Consider the following 15049-nt stretch of genomic DNA (forward strand, 5'->3'; position numbering starts at 1 on the left):
AGGTCCGGCACGATAAAGATCCCTACCTGCTCAAAGGCCGTAAGCGCCGAGCATAGGTCATTTATTCAGCCCTTTTTCAGCAATGGTGACGTGTGCTTATCAGTGAAAAATTCTTAAGCGGGAGGTTGAATAATATAAAATCAATCAATTAATCTAAGTTTGGATTGTCAATATCGTTGAGTTTGTCTTGGTAGTAAGATACGTATGGTGTCATGGGGTTTCATAACCAAAATCACATACAACAAAACAAGTATGGGAAAACGCTCAAACCATACAAAAAATAATTCCAACGCGCATAGAATATATGGTTTGTCTCTTTATTGTTGATAATGTACTACATGTGAAAGTGAAATAGATCATCAAGCATATAACACACTGATGTTCAATATCTGGTTTATAAGCCACTTACTGGAATATATACATGTACTCACCAAAAGGACTATAGATTGCATCAGATTGGTATGGTGATTATATTACATTGATAGAATCTGCCCATGCTCAATGATATGGCAATGCAAAAAATATGTTATATTCTCATATGTAAGCTAGAGGGTCTAAAAACCCAGATGCATTCACTTCGAAGCTTGGTTTCCTTATAATGGGGCAATAATATTGAGTGCAAGAGTATGATGCGGGCAATATCAAGGACCAGATCCTGATATAAAATATTAACTTTATACATGTAAATGAGTCAAGGTAAAAATGTTAGTACCGCATACATCTCCTTTCTTCCACCTATTCATGTTCTAAGTTTGGAGTCTTAATGTCTAAGGGTTCTCAGGTAACAGTCCAAACAATACTTGGTTTGAAGAATGAAGATAATGACTCGATCTAGTTACGAGAAACGAGTGGGTCTTCCGTCCGATTTCTGATGGGATGAGATTTTGATTGGAATAATTCAATTAGTGAAGAAAGGAATAAACACCTAAATTCTTAATAATAGAGCGATAAACATGTAAGATATATGATTTATCAATTATATTCGACTGTTCAAGTGATTTATGAGGCCCGTGGTCCTCTTTCTTAAAATATCTCATGTATCTCATTGAGCTGAACAACTTCTAATCAGCATGTAACATCATAAGTTTCTCGAGATAAAAGTTATTGGTTACGATACAAATTGTACTGTTTAGGCAAGCCATGAGACCCGCTGGCCTTTTTCTTAATATCATTAGATAGATCTTGCAAAACTGAACAACTTCTATTCTACACGTCTTATCAAATGTTTCTCTAGAGAAACGTTCTTGATTGCGAGACACATTCGACAGTTCAGGCGATCCATGAAGTGTATTTCCGGATATTGCTCAAAAGATCCCATTAAACTGTATAAATGTTGTTATATATATCATTATTGAATATTTATGACTACAGATTATAAATTAAAACGTGCAAGCTCCATTTTCGTACCCAGATGAGGGACGACGCTGTTTGATCAATATCAATATAATTCTTAACATAAGAATAAACACGCCTAGTCTACAATCGCCGAAAATTTCAGCCAAGTATCTTGAATGGTTTGGAAGAAAATTCCTGAAAAACGAGACTCTGAAAAATCGAAATTGGCGACATCTCGGACTGGAAGTGACGTCATAAAGTCAATCAATATCTACTATCCCTGAAAATCTGCCCTTGCGTTTTTGAGTAATCGATTAAGAAAAAAAAATAATAAAGAAAAAGAAACAGAAGAATATCAATTAGGTCTTAATAATAATAAGAAGAAAACTGACAAAACAATGCCCCACACTCCTTGAATGAAAAACGTATTATGACATATTAGGTATTGACGTATTTTTACACTGGGCTTATAGAAGTTTAAGTATATACAATGTATTTCCAATATTGTTCGATGACGTTTCATCCATATATTTACACCCTTGACAACACATTCCTGATGACATGAGTTCTACGATTTCTGTAAAGGCCTTACTATGTTCACTAGTAAAAATAAAAGTGTTAAATTTGTGAACATCTTAGCCCTATCCTTGCGTCTTTAGAGCGAGTTTATCAAGGAATTGTTCCTAAAGAACAACACAACGTTCGTGAAAATTATACTTGGAATTTTGCGGATTAATTTAAGTCATACCACTGAATGCAAGGGATCAACTTGAATAGCAGTATTTCATTTGGTGACTCAGAATACCGATGGAAGGCGTGGGGAAATTCACTGTGTACTAGATTTAGTGATTCCATTAACTCTTCAGTTCATTTTCCATGGAAAACTCGCAAATAAAAATGTAAAATCATCTTGTTTACAATTTCCAGTACTCGGTCAACTCCCTGGTGTTTATGGAATGTTGACCTTTCGTTAAATGTAAAGGACAATTTTGGACTACGGGATCACTTTTTGGAATTTGCTTCGATTGTAAAAAGTGTCCATGTATATCCATAGGAATTGTTTTTGTGTCATCATCTCGACATCGTAGCCCCTTTTCAAATGAAATTTTTCTGTGAAATGTCCCCGTAAGGTCCTTCAATAATCCCTCAATCATATCTTGGATGTTGTTAGTTTTAGTCTTTTCCAAAGAACAGCCAGGTGTAGAATGGACTATTTGTAGCTGTATACTTTCTGCTGTGACGGAGATAACCACGACGTATCCCTCAGAGAGAAATAAAGCAACATCTTTGTAAAGGCACGATCGTTCTTCTTCTTTCACTACTTCCATTTCCTGCATACACGCAACGACAAGGCGAAAGTACAGGAAATATGGCAAGAAATCAAATTTGTATATAAGAACAGGTGATTTATTCCTTGATTCTTGGATCCATTTTAGACTGTGTTCATCAACATTTCGACGATTCATGCAGGGGACGTAGTGGGAACGGGATTTCTTCCCACGAGCAACTAAGCCTAGTCTCTCCATGAATAGTAGGAGTGACTCTTCATGTTGACAGAAGAATCGTTCATCATCATCATCACTGTCATCATCATCATCATCGTCGTCGTCATCATCATCATCACCACCACCATTCACGTGTTTGCCTTCTTTCTTTAATTCATCGTCTTTATGTTTCCAAATCTGTTTTAGAAGTTGATCTTTCAAATTGCCAGTCATGTAATATTCATCCCAGTCTTCTTTGCTAGCAGTAATTCCTTTGAAATGTAATTCGTCAGTGATAATGTGTTTGAATGCGTCAATAAACCACTGAACGTCAATGACCACATGATTTCTGAGTAGTTTATCATCAAAATACAAAGCTTTTCCAGCATCATGATAATATCGGAGCATGTCTTTCGTTGTTGATGGATCTTCCGTCGAATGCTGAACGTCTTCCTCGCGTGTTTCCTTTTGTGCTTTTGTTACTATATTTTGAACCTTTGATATTTTTCGTGAACCTTTGGTTTGACTAAGTTCAATTTCGAAGAATGCCCACTCTTTTGGAATAGTTTCTCCCCATCGTTTCTGGCTTACTATTTTCACGATGTGTCTCTCCAATTCTTGAAGAGGTTCAATAGGAAACTGTATGCAATGGCAGTTCTCCTTATTGATGTACTGCGAAAGACGAGAATTTTTAGGAAGAACCCCCTGCAATTCGTTGATAAGAGCGTCTTTGTTCTAAAATTATACAATTTCAGTCACATAAATTAATTTTATCTATGAACTCATTACGTGTACGATTATAATACAAGGTACCTAGAATAATAGCTCATGCTACAGAAAATTACAAGGATAGACCATAAAGTGGCAAACCATAAAAAAGTATGTTTTATAATAATAGAAAAGTTTTAAACTGAAATTCACTGCTGAAAATTGGAATGTTTAAATGTAAGTTGTCCAAGCTACATGTAACAAACATACACTGCATTCACACTCAAGATGTTGTGTTTCTATTGATTGTTCCCCTATTATTTAAATGACATCACACACACACACACGCACATACACACGTCAGAAATAAAATTCAGTACCCAAGCTTTTATTTCTAGCGCTTTCACCCTGCGGGATCGTCAGTATATTTTCTGTGTTTCTATTAAAAAAAGATACTGACGTGCCCCAGAAGGACGACAACGCATTGACGCCGAATGCGCCAACAGTGAAATCTTAGTCAGTGTTGTGTTTCTTGAAGTACATTATTGGAATAGTTACTGTATTGAATACTGAATTCTTTTAACAAACAAGAGAGAGAGAGAGAGAGAGAGAGAGAGAGAGAGAGAGAGAGAGAGAGAGAATAAAATAAGTCCTTGGTATAGGCAAAATATAGAAAAAATCAAATGAAGATTTCACATTTATACCAAAGGGATTTCGCCCTACTGCTCTTCAGTGGAATTTGAAAACAACTATCTGAAAAAAAATATTCTAAAACATTATGCACAGGCATTCCTTTTGTCGGCACGCATATTTCGACAAATCACAACATCTCCAATACAGTGAATAATTGTTTCTCAGTACTTCAACAATCAAGAAATTCAAGAAAAGAATATCACCTATTGCAGAAATCAAACTTTAAATTTGAAGAAACTCCCAACGAAAGCTAAATTTACATCTGATAAAGAAATATCTACTGTCTCCAAAGACCTGTTGTGGAACCAGTGATTTTTTTAACAAATCGTAAATTATCTTACATTTAAAAATGGAATGACTTTGAAGTTCGATTAAACATGAACTGTGAAGCAAAAACAAAAACAACCATTTACTGCATGACTTGCGACGGATGTGGCATACATAGGACAAACCGGAAGTAAGGTATCCGACCGAGTACGTATCCAAAAGCAACAAATCAAGAACCCATCGGTGAGAAACACTCCCGGTAGCGAGCAGTTTGATTGTGCGGCAGAGAACATTTAATAATTTTGGAAGTTATAGAAGGAAATTAACAATTACGGTGGGCAAAAGAACAATATTTTATTGATAAATTTAACCACAAACTCAATGGATAATTCACTATAAATGTCATATATATAATTGATTTCATGTTTCGTGAATTAAAATGTTGATAAGCATGTGAATATGTGTTACACATATATTGTAATGCATTACTCTGACACTTTCTTTGAACAGGTACTGCGCCAAACATTGTACGCTGTCTTTTACTATGAAGTCATGATAACGACTTCTAGTTATATTATAGTCCACTTCACTTGAACTTTCGCGCATGCGCATAACCACTTTCACAGGAGAAAGCTATATTTGAGCAACGCCTCTTCTTCGTACATATTTCAATCGAGGTTTTTTATGTGAAAGTGTACATGTATAAGTTTCACCTTTAATATGTATTTTGGCATTTCAATGTTGCGTTCTGATAATAAATGAGGAAGATATTTTACGAAACATAAAAAAATAGCATTGAACACGCTATACTGTGGGTATGTTCCGGAACTTCCGTGTTTACATTGACAACGAAAATGGCAAACCGGGATATTTTAAACACAAAAAGCTGAAAACTGTCAATGTTGGCATGACTGAAATAACAATAACGTGCGAAATGTTTGCATGTGAAGGAGTCATCCTCGATATTTCAGCCCATGCCCCCCCCCCCCCCCCCCCCCCCGGACACACACACACTCCATATTATTCAGATGCCACGCTCGAGGTTGCCGTATAAAAAAATATAAACAAAGTCATGATTCTGATACTAACGGAAACAGCGGGAACGGATATAAAACCACAAAGGACTAGACAAGACTGTAAAACACTTTGAAACTGTTAATCTGTCTCAGTTAAAGACAATACAGATATGAATTTCACTCATTTTTATAATTATTTAGCATAAAACTTTTTCAGCGCAAATCCGATATATATTAACCCACACAGTGAATTGAATAATTAAAAGAAATCTTCAATATGATTTTTTTTTTCAATATACAATTAATATTATCTTCAATGTTGTTCGTCAAGTACTATTCTTCTACCAAAAATAAATATCTGCCTTTAGTTTAATATTATAGTAATTAATTATAGTAATTAATTATTAAAATCCATGTCTAATAAATGAAAAGCTAATAATACACACTGTATATGTGTACTTATATATAAATATAAACCTACACAGATGCATAGCCAGAATATATCAATTATAGCCTAAAAAATGCCAGATACAGTAATGTGAATAAAGAAATGAATAATTAATTATTAAAAACAAAATGAACATATCACATACATATATATCAGCATTTGATTGATTGATTGAATATTGTTTAACGTCCTTCTCGATAACATTTCACTCATATGGAGACGTCTCCATTGCCGGTAAAGGGCTGAAAACTATCGGCGTTTATGTCCTTTGAGCAGGGAGGAATCTTTATCGTGCCACACCTGTCGTGACACGCGACCTCTGTTTTTTGCGGTCTCATCCGAAAGACCGTCCCATTTAGTCGCCTTCTACGACAAGCAAAGGGTACTGATGACCTATTCTAACCCGGATCATCATGGGACATTTGAGCAGGACATACATATACAAGAAAGGTGAAGACAACGAACAGTGATCAATCTTATAAATTCAATAAGCAATACAAAATAGATCGTTGGACAAACACTGACCCCTGGACACACCAGAGATGGGATCAGGTTACTAGTAGGAGTACGCATCACCTATCGACCGGTCACACCCGCCGTGAGCCCTATATCTTGATCAGGTAAATGGAGTTATCCGTAGTCAAAACCAATGCGCCACGAACGGTCTAACAATCGGTATCAAACACGTTCTTGGCACACTGATTTTGACTACGGATAACTCCATTTACCTGATCAAGATATAGGCCTGACGGCGGGTGTGACCGATCGACAGGAGGTACCTACTCCTCCTAGGTACCTGATCCCAACTCTGATATATTCAGGGGCCCGTTTTTGCTTAACTCTGTTCGTTATCTTCGCCTGTCATGATAAAAATATGAAGCAATCTCCCCAGATTAGAATTTACCATTTCCAAAGATTTGTATTTGTATGGCAACTAAAGAATGTCTTAATGTCATCTGAGATTTATTTCACAGAGTGATATCGATTTTATTTTATCATTTAACCATGTATCCCTCCATCATATGGCTACCTTTCTTAAATTTGAATGAAAATAAACGAAGTATCCTTTAATTTTAAAAAATCCCTCCTCTTTTCCTCTCGCATCACCTCGATTAGTATACCTGTATACACTGCAACAACGCACTATTGCAAGATTGATGAGTTGATTAAAACGAAAGAAGCGTTTTTCGTAAAACGAAACCTGTCCTACGGAAGTATTTATGCACATGCGCAGATAGGAGCTTTAGATTACATTGTTTTTCAAAATTCTCTGAAAAGCCGTAGGGCAAAAGCGCTTCGGAATAAAAGTGAATACACACACACACACACACACACAGAGAGAGAGAGAGAGAGAAAGAGAGAGAGAGAAAGAGAGAGAGAGAGAGAGAGAGAGAGAGAGAGAGAGAGAGAGAGAGAGAGAGAGAGCACAAAATTTCACTTTATTTAGATACCCACTTCCGCTCCTACCCGGGGTTGAACGCACGACCTGCGGAACCAAATCTCCTAGCAGCCTGTAACAAACGCGCTACACCGCTCGACCATTTAGGCAAGTCTAAAAAACTTGCTTTCGATGAGGATGAAATTGTCGCCACGCTGTCACACGCTACACGGTCATTGAAAATGGAAATGGGATATATATAGATAGATAGATAGATAGATATACTTGCTTAGATGGTCGAGCGGTCGTTACATGCTGCTAGGAGATTTGGTTTCGTAGGTCGTGAGTTCAACACCGGGTAGCGGCGGAAGTAGGTATCCAAATAAAGTGAAATTTTTTGTGCTTTATATCAAATATTTCTTCACTTAGGGCAGCTATGTTCCTTTAAGATTCCATTGCTATTTCTGTGCTCTCTCTCTCTCTCTCTCTCTCTCTCTCTCTCTCTCTCTCTCTCTCTCTATATATATATATATATATAATATAAAGCACTGAAGAACTGTCGGATCTATTTTAAATAGATACAATACAATGGTCAGGGAAAATAATTATATAAAGCACTAGAATGACCAACAACATGAACAATTGGAATTGTCAAATTTTCGGGACCAGACATGATGAGTTCACGCTCTGATTCTTATTCTTTTTTGAGTTAATAACAGAGCCTGCAACATGTAATCCGCTGTAAAAGTGTTTAGCTGGTTTTGTAGTGTAGCTTTAGTGCTTATTGTTAATTATATTTGTGTTTTCTCCAAAATGTAATCCTTTCACGCCCCGACGAAGGGACAGGTTGTCCCGGAAATTTGACAATTCCAATTGTTCATGTCGTTGGTCATTCTAGTGCTATATATATATATATATATATATATATATGTGTGTGTGTGTGTGTGTGTGTGTGTGTGTGTGTGTGTGTGTGTGTGTATAATATACAGCATGTAATTGTAACTGTAATGATGATGTCCTCTTTTTTTTAAGAGCGGGAATAGATAGAGAAAGAATACAGAGATACAAGAGAGGGGTGATAAAACCTCATATTTTCTTTCTTCTTGGTGCCAGTGAGTCGCTACAATGATGACTATAGGCGTTTGGCGTGCTCCATCATCTGTACCACAGTAAGTGTGAACGGATTTTATCCAAAAAACGAAGTAATCTGAAATAAATTATTTTTAAAATACATATGTCAGGTGTCTCAACGAAATCAAAGTACAGAATCTTGAATTTTCCCAAACATTCTAAGAATAAACATGTTAGTTTCTGCAGCAAAGAAGCCGATTGTTTTTATCTGAGTTTGGGGGGGGGGGTGTCCAGGGGGGTCTACAATTCTATAGGCTTTTCTTAATGGTGCAAAATAATCTGATGAATAATTGATGATTGGCACCGTGTATCAGTCCTTAATGCTATTTACACTCGAACAAGTACCGACTTTGTGCTTGGGTATGTCCAATAAAGGTGTTTTTCATCAAATAGCATGTACAACAAGTTGAAATATTCGTCTACCCCGCTGCGCATGTTATCGTGATAACTGGTGAGCGGAAGTGATGAAGCATATCGATATAGCTCTAACGGAGAGAGTATACGAGTACTTAACATATTCATTAGTACTTAACTGGAAAAAAATCAAACTATAATCAATTGTTGGAGGGGTATCATCGGTTAATAGGCTTCATATACGACTTGACTTTAAGGTATATAATGAGGTGTATTCGTCATTGTTTGACATGGTTATCACATACAATACAGAGTTAAATATGTGGAAGCTGGAACAAGTTTTCTGCCCCTCCCTTCCCGCTTTTTATGAGCCTGTATGCAAGCTAAGCATGCATCCTAATATTTATACCAGTAGTTTTAAAAGAAATATTTCGTTGTTTGGTAAACATATTAGAAGAATAAGCTTTCTGTCTCATTCTAAGTTGATATGCATGTACCCTCTAACCTTTAATATATTGGGACCAAGATTTGATTGGTTAATTTGGATTTTGAATTTCAAAATTCGAATCTCGTATTGTAAATTTCGAATCTCGAATGACCCTTTTAGGCTTTCGAAAAATGATCTAAACGTTCAGAATGTTTCTCTAATATACAATAAATATTTTGTAATTTTGAGCAAAACATGATGTTTAAAACGTGATTTCATTTATTTCTCATTCACTGTATTTCACCATCAGAGATATGTACTGGTTGAGTCCACCTAGAAAGTCACTCAGGTGTGACAATTAAACAATAAAATGCATTTTTCTGCAATGATTGCTACCTTCATTACCCGAAGAAACAACAAAGAAAAACATTTTATTGTTTATAGTTATAATATCATGTATTCTTTTTAAATGTAAACTAGAATTAAGATCTTACATATCATATGATTGACCCATTTGTTATGTTCATGAAATAGCCAATGTACCCTTTGACCTTGATGACACTCCATATTTGGTAATGATTTTGCAGTCAGGTGATACTAGAAAACCGGATCGAACTAGTTTGCAACATCCATGTATTTTATTGCATGATGACAGCAATGTCAATTTCAAAAGAAATATAAGAGGAAAATTCAGTGAATGTAAATATTCACATTTGGGGTATATACGACTAAAGTAAATTAGGCTTTTTGAGAGAAGTATGGTGGATAATATGAGAAATGTGTACGTATTTATCAAAGAGGTCCTCTTACTGGCTGAATTCATTTTAAAACATGGATGAAAATATAAATATCAGCAATATTTGTCTATTCATTTAAACTCTTAGAGTAGGTTAGCATGTCGACTGCTGAACTGTGGATCGCGGGTTCGAGTCCAGTTTTAATGTTTTCTTATTGTTTACTATTAACACTGCATTTTAGACTAAATAAAGTAAATTTGAAAGTTTTCAATTTCAAAATGTTGTACATATCCTCCACTTTTTATCCGGATCAAATTTATCTGGTGTAGTATACATCCTTAATTCTTGCCAGCTATGCAATATGAAAGAGATAAGGGATGAATTGCATTATATATACAATTCTAGTGATAATTAAAACTAATGTAAAACAACCAAGAGCATTGCTTATCATTTCTAAGAGAGTATGTTCTCTAGGTTAATCAATCCACCCACGAACAACAGTATATTCTAGTTTTGTTTATTTGTTCCTTTTTTTTCGAAATGTACCTTTACCCACGACTTACATGCACATCTATATTATGTTCGTTTTGTTTACTTCTCTACACTGTAATTCAGTTTAAGAGAATAACGATATTGTCGTTGTCAGTTTTGATAGACAAACAGAATAGTGAAATAAACTGTAAATTGTCAAAGATTATGACACGCGCACAACTATCATTTCGTACACTCTGACTGACGGACGGACTAACTGACTGACCGACGGACAGTTTAAAAATTTATACACTCCATAACTCGTTTTGACTTACAATGTAAGCATGACAAAGCGAAAGTAAAAAAAAATGCCAGTTTCTTGTCTACCCCCGTGCTGAATTATCAAATGAAAATAAGCCTAAATAGTGCTATCGAAATTTGCCGTTCACTCCAATCCCCAGCAATGCTATATCCATGGTGATTTCCGAGAATGGTGTTTGCCAAATAATTTACTGTCTATATATACTAGACCAAAATTATAGAGTGTTCCATAGCGAAATCAAAAAATAGTAATCACGTTTACGTTCCTACACATAGTACCATTCAAAGAACAGAACTTCGTGAAGCTTTTAGAGGTTTGCCTATGTCACAATAGTCACTATCTAAAACACAGGTATACTACGCAACAATATATATATATATATATATATATATATATATATATATATATATATATATATATGTGTGTGTGTGTGTGTGTGTGTGTGTGTATATATATGTATATATATATATGAATTCTATTTTGTACTCAATGGAGGTTTATTTTTTTAAGAAAAAAAATCCCCGAATCCCAGTTTATTCACAAAAGAGAATAATTCCTTGTGAAGTTATCCTCAAGCTTTTCAATTTAAACACCTATTTATTTTTAACCCGCCCAGGTTTCACCTGTAGCTGAGGTGACATGCCTTTGACTGTCATGCCACTTGGATTTTACAATACCACTCATAGTTCACTTGGAGATGATGAGGATACAAGTACCAACAAAGACAAATGTTCAGGAAGATAAGATACAGTCAATATGCACATAATAGTCATTATACACAATCACACTATACGACCTAAATTCTTGATCCAGTAGTGATGAGTGTTTCTGGAGATACATCGACACTGTGTGCAATCAAGGTTAAAACGACGGCACAATCGACAACGACGGAAAGTTTGAACATAAAAAAGCTAATTTCAGATCATTACTGAGGTGAGCTAAAAGGTTTAAATGTTTGCATACCACAAACAAACGGCGATGGACAAAACATCGAATTTGGTCGCATTCATGATTCAAGTGACCTAAAATGTAATCTAACCGTGTTATGAACAAAAGATTAATACCTCCGTAAGTCCACCCAGAGAACATGCTGCCATCCTGGTCACACACTTTCTTATCCACCACCTGGTCCAGACGTTTAGAGGCGTCCACTACCACCATGTAGAAAGCTCTTCTGGTCAGGTAAATCTGATGGCAGGCGTAGTACGCGCACTGTCCTCCAAAGTCAAAGAAAGACACCTTCTTCTCATCGGCCTCATTCTTCTTGTTGCTACCCATATCTGTTGACCTGGCTGTAAACAGCAATATATTGTATGATCGATCACTAAACACTTTTTATTCAAAATATATGTCTATTCATTGTATACTATTCTATTGTCCATGCACGCATAGCATGAGACGGAGTGACAATAAAGTTTTCCCGTGTTTCGCAGAATAGCGGGAAAACATTGTACATGTATCATAGAAGCGTGTTCGAATGCATTGGCGTAATGATACGCAGGGTGGTCATAGGACGACCAATCAGATAAAGTTATGGAGATATCAAAGTAGAGTAGGTTAACAATAGTCATTCTAAGTCAGCACTTTCAAGGAGTCAGACGCACCTTATTTTCAACAATTTATTAAATATTATTGATAAATTACAGCTAAAGAATACACGTCCAGTATTCACTCTCTAGACATTATTAACACCGGCGCGTGGACACAGATTTCCATAGTTTTTTATAATCCTTTTCTATCTATGTTTTTTTTCTGGGCGGTTAGTAATGTTTTTGATGAGAGTAAACGCTAAATGGTTATTAAAGATGTACGCACCTGACATTTGGAGTAATGTCATTTTTTTGGGAAGTGTATGTTTGATTTCTACATTGAAGAAGAATTAGGAAATTAAGAAGAAAAACAGGGGTCGCAAAGCTTGTTATTGAGCTATAGTGTTCTAAACATGACCTTTTTGCACTTAAAATTCATTCAATTAAACTTGATTTTATTTTTTGTTAGTGTCAACACAACATAAGCAACACATCTCGATTATAGATAAAATAGTTACATAATCATGTCTTCTAACACTACAGATGAAAAAAGAAATTAATATTAGTAAAGGAAATAAATAATGACCTTTTTGCACCTGATACGAAAAACTTCGTGATATCAAAATTGAGAGTTTAAAAGGAAATATTAGGAGTAATGTCAATTTCTAAAATTTTATGTAATTTTCAAGGTCTGGTCTTGCAGTTTAAAATGCAACTATTAAAAGCGGTGGTTGGAGATCAAATTTTTGAATTATTGGCAAAAATACTGAATTTTTATACAAACTTTCGAGTAAATTATTTAATTTCTTTTTTAAAGAATCGGTGTTCTGTATGGAAAAATATATCAGCCAAGTTAATAAATTACAACATTTGAACTAGGTCCAAGTCTCAACTACCTGTATCATAAATGATAAAACTGAAATACACGTATAGAGGTATAAAAATAGACGATAAATTGGATGAAACAGAATCTGCAATACCATGCAGAATTATAACTTTTTGATTAGTGAATCCTTCCGTCACAAAATATAGTACCTGTCAAACCCTTTCAAAATTTGAATTGACACAACAATTTTCAACTGGATACGGTTCAGCAATAGATGTGCAATATCTTTCCACCAATGGGATCAGTATTGAACAAGTGAATACTTATTTGTAGCATCCTGTGCAGTTGTACTCAAAAGCTCAGGAGCTAACTTCCTTAAGCTGTATTTCCTTTTATGTAATATCGCATTTGCTATGATTTATAATCATTTTATATTTTTGTTTATTAATTAAACGCTCGGCTGCCCGAAAAGTTAGCCTGGCTTACTACTAATTTGTGTGTAGTTAGTTTATATGGTAACAGTGACTACGAGTTTACATTTTAGTAAGAGTACATTATACGTCCATTGTCGTCAAAAACAAGTTTTAAATGTGTCTAGATGATCCAATAATGTAGCATGACGGTGAAACGCTTATGATGACTTGATCCACAACAATTTAAACAATGTAGATGTTATTCGTCATTCCTTGTACTTTTAACTCACATCATCTGAAATCTAAACTGAGCTTTTATGATCATATTTTGTCCGGCGCCCGTCTGTCCGTCCAATGAAAACGTTTAGCATTATCGACTTCTTCGCCATAATCAATGAACATTTTTAAACAAAAATTCCCAAAAATGCATTCTTAGATGAAGGGGATTCAATATTCTTCAAAGGAAAAGCTCCGCATTCATAAAAGGGGAAATCGTAAATAAATGGTGAACATTTGGTGCGGTCTTTAAAACTCTTTTCAAGTACCACTGTGCCAATAAGATGACACTTATTTGAGAGCATCCTCGGTAATTGTAATTATTGTGAATGTGATTATATATCCCGGGGTTGGAGATGGGAACAGAATAGGGGATCAAAGTTTTAAAAAGGAATATATATATAACAAAACCTTTGAACTGTTTCTTCTTAAGAACAGCAAGGTCATGATTAGGCATATGTAATATACGGTACACGCATCCCTAAGTATTTGGTATTTTATTTTGTTCAAATCGTAACCCCAGGGTGGGCTAGGACATAGGACAGAGTTGTAATAGTGGATAGAAATTTAAGAGTGAATATATATATATATGTGTGTGCAAGGTGAAGATAACGAACAGTGATCAATCTCATAACTCCTACAGGCAATACAAAATAGATAGTTGGGCAAACACGGACCCCTGGACACACCAGAGGTGGGATCAGGTGCCTAGGAGGAGTAAGCATTCCCTGTTGACCGGTCACACCCGCCGTGAGCCCCATATCCTGATCAGGTAAACGGAGTTATCCGCAGTCAAAATCAGTGTGCCAAGAACGGCTTAACAATCGGTATGTAACACGTCCGACAGCATTTGACCCAATGCGAGGTCGTATTGACGAACTAGATCATAATAACGACCATAGAATTTGCGAAATGCTGACTTCAGTCGAGACTGTTGAAATCCCTGTACCATCAACTTGTTTGTCAGTAGCTTACCTCGATTTAAAAACTGACTATACCCAGAACAAGCTCTTGCATATCGAATCAGTTGAGATATATAAACACCATATGCAGGTGATAATGGAATATTCTTACATAAATGTGTATATATATTATATCCAATAGTTTGTGGTTGGATATGATTATTATCCAAATCGGTGTGCGTTCTCTATCCCCGAGCCACAAGCCATCGGATATTCTTTTATTATATATTTTATCGTAACAGACCTTTTCGATAATACGGACCAGTATTATG

General features: G+C 35.6%; 1 protein-coding gene across 3 annotated transcripts in view; it reads right to left on the minus strand.

Moving 5' to 3' along the window:
• Window positions 1-298: 298 nt before the first annotated feature.
• LOC125676215 (uncharacterized) overlaps window positions 299-15049 on the minus strand; it is a 144847-nt gene continuing 130096 nt past the window's right edge. Inside the window, exons 16-19 of one of the 3 annotated variants that reach the window (XM_056159041.1) lie at window positions 11836-12063; window positions 8415-8536; window positions 4232-4280; window positions 3419-3554 (exon numbers count right to left, since the gene is read on the minus strand). In XM_056159041.1, the coding sequence (XP_056015016.1) occupies window positions 4257-4280; window positions 8415-8536; window positions 11836-12063 (374 nt within the window). In that variant the 3' untranslated portion in view covers window positions 3419-3554; window positions 4232-4256. Of the gene's footprint in view, window positions 3555-4231; window positions 4281-8414; window positions 8537-11835; window positions 12064-15049 lie in introns of all 3 variants that reach the window. The other 2 variants (XM_056159040.1, XM_056159042.1) reach the window with 2 other exon arrangements.

Source organism: Ostrea edulis, chromosome 3 (genome assembly GCF_947568905.1).
Source record: "Ostrea edulis chromosome 3, xbOstEdul1.1, whole genome shotgun sequence".
Taxonomy (NCBI): domain Eukaryota; kingdom Metazoa; phylum Mollusca; class Bivalvia; order Ostreida; family Ostreidae; genus Ostrea; species Ostrea edulis.